Source organism: Penaeus japonicus, unplaced genomic scaffold (genome assembly GCF_977035675.1).
Source record: "Penaeus japonicus unplaced genomic scaffold, GWHDUDI00000001_assembly GWHDUDI00000036, whole genome shotgun sequence".
Lineage (NCBI taxonomy): Eukaryota > Metazoa > Arthropoda > Malacostraca > Decapoda > Penaeidae > Penaeus > Penaeus japonicus.
This window is the reverse complement of record NW_028234438.1, coordinates 8,390,735-8,393,234: the sequence shown is the minus strand read 5'-3', so window position 1 is coordinate 8,393,234 and position 2,500 is coordinate 8,390,735. Positions and strand designations below refer to the sequence as shown.

General features: G+C 38.0%; 1 protein-coding gene across 1 annotated transcript in view; it reads left to right on the top strand.

Annotated features, from left to right (window-relative positions):
• The window catches only part of LOC122255951 (TAF6-like RNA polymerase II p300/CBP-associated factor-associated factor 65 kDa subunit 6L), a 9,166-nt gene that overhangs the window by 6,618 nt on the left and 48 nt on the right, over positions 1–2,500 (top strand). The window contains exons 6-9 of the mRNA XM_043020335.2: positions 139–318; positions 451–555; positions 816–1,079; positions 1,712–2,500. The exon at positions 1,712–2,500 is cut by the window's right edge and continues 48 nt beyond it. Of these exons, the coding sequence (XP_042876269.1) occupies positions 139–318; positions 451–555; positions 816–1,079; positions 1,712–2,377 (1,215 nt within the window). The 3' untranslated portion in view covers positions 2,378–2,500. The remainder of the gene's footprint in view (positions 1–138; positions 319–450; positions 556–815; positions 1,080–1,711) is intronic.

Genomic DNA, 2,500 nt, shown 5'->3' with positions numbered 1-2,500 from the left:
ATTTTATGGCTGCTTTGTTATATTTGCCTTTACTTGAGATGCATGTTTTTTGATATTCCAACTTGACTTCTAGAATTCATTTTTATGTTAGTCATGAGTGATTTCCAGTACTAAAACAGTTTTAATGCCATTGCGTAGCTGATGTGCGAGGATGTTGCAGCGTCCCCTGGGATAACATCATTGGTTGGTCCAATAGTAGGAGGAGTTGTGCGTGGTGCTCAGCGTGCTCGGCAGAAACCTCACATTCTCAGACGTATTCTGTTGGTAATAAGAGCACTCTTAGTTAATCCACATCTCCATCTAGGACCACAAAATTATGTAAGTACTTTCATTTATTTAACAAATAGAGTAAGATACCAGTTGTTTTTACCACATGAAAAACTTTTGATACTTTATATTTTTCAAGTAAAGAAGATATAGATATATATCATTTACTAATGTTTATTTCAGATGCGGGACATCATAAATGTCTTGGTGTATTGTATAATTATAGAACGAAAAAATGCACAAGATACTCAGATGATCAGAAGTTTAGCTTCAAATGTGCTACTACAGGTAAGTGCCAAAAGTTGCACTTATTTTATCTTATTATATCAGTGTATTTTTTGTATTTTGAGTAATATCAGACATTTACAAAAAGAAAATTTGAAATATTAATATTAATTGCTTAACGAAAAGTGTTACAATGTAGCCAAATTTTTCTTGATGTTATGTGAATCAAGCATATTGATCTATAAGATGGTTGCTAAATTGAGCAATGAGCTTTTACACTTATGAAAGAAACTTAGGTATACATGTTATCAAATGCTTTCCAGGTTGTATCAAGACAGCCAGGATGTCGTGGAACATGGGAAACAGTGGTGACAAGTCTTGGAGGAGTGGTAGCAAGCAGCAGCTGCCCATGGGGTCAACATATAGGGGCTCTCACAGGTCTCCTTATCCTAGGTGCTCCAGCTATACTGCACAGTCTTACACCCATTGCTCGACCCTACCATGCCCGCCTCACTCATGCAATCTCACAGTCATCTATAACATCTCGGGACATTCATGATGCTCATACAGCAAACTGCCTACTTCTAGTAAGTATTTTGTGTTGTGTGTGTGTGTGTGTGTGTGTGTGTGTGTGTGTGTGTGTGTGTGTGTGTGTGTGTGTGTGTGTGTGTGTGTGTGTGTGTACATGCACACGCACATGTATACCTGTTTCTATTTGGTTTGTGTGTGTGTGTGTGTGTGTGTGTGTGTGTGTGTGTGTGTGTGTGTGTGTGTGTGTGTGCATGCATGCATGTATACCTGTTTATATTTGGTTTGTGTGCATGCTTGTGTGTGTGTGTTAGTGAGTGTATTTGTGAGTGTGTGTGTTAAAGATTTGACAAATGGTTCTTTTTGCAATAGGCTAGCAAATCATTAATAGTGCAAACAATGAAATGACTAAAAATTGAAGGAAGAAGGAGATAATTAAGCATTGTAAGGATTTTTGTCGATTTTGTTTTATCTTGCCAGCAATGGATTTGTATATTCTTTGATCAGCAACGTAGGATCTCTAAATCTTGACAAAAAGTAAAGTTCAAGTCTAGTTTATTCCAATTTCTTCGAAGTATGTTTTTTTTATTGCAAAAGTAGTATTAGTTACTTGTTCTAAGGTTAAGATAATATTTAATGACATTAGTAATTTTCTCTTTAATTATACATTTCTTCCTTTACTAAATTTCAGGCTGGATTAGTGAAGGTTATGTCATCTTTTGTGAAATGTCTTCCTGACAATTTTGTGGTATTTCCACCTGTGAAGAATGCACTACATATGCCTGTGAAACAAAGCAGTGGTGACTTTATATCCCCTGCCAGCTTAGGTGATAGTGATGTAACTTTTGAGCAGATGCAGGAGATTTACAAACTAGGAGAAGAGTCTTTTGGAAGTGCTTTTGTTGTTCAGGTGCCTGGTGTCTACCTTTGCTTAAGCCACGACCACATTCCAAGCTTTCTTAATTCGTCTGTCTACCGTGACCAAGCCAGCACAGGAGATGCCCTCCTCAACCCACCTGCCACAAAAAAGGCTAGAAGCAGAAATTGCCACTCTACTAATAAGCCAAAGCCAAGAAGAAGTCAGCCTTTACTTCCTTCCCAAGTTTTTGAAGGCTACAAGTCACTGTCAGACAAGCATTTAAATATTCCAATGAGCATTAGAAGCTGTTGGGAAAAAAGTGTGGACAGCCTCAAAAGAAAAAGTAATTCTCTTCCAATGGTAGTTCCACACCCACACCGTGCCCTCTTGGCTCACTATAGCTCTCGCATCACAGGCTGCATGCCTCATAATACCTTCACAAGACCTCTACATCCACCTCTTCGACCTGGTTATTCTCTGCAGTATCTTATTCTTTAAGTTCATAGTGTTTCAAGAGAGAAGTGATTAGTTTTAGCAGACACACCCAAACCCACACGCCTACACATACACAAATACAAATACAGATACAAATACACATATGCATAAACACACACATGCATA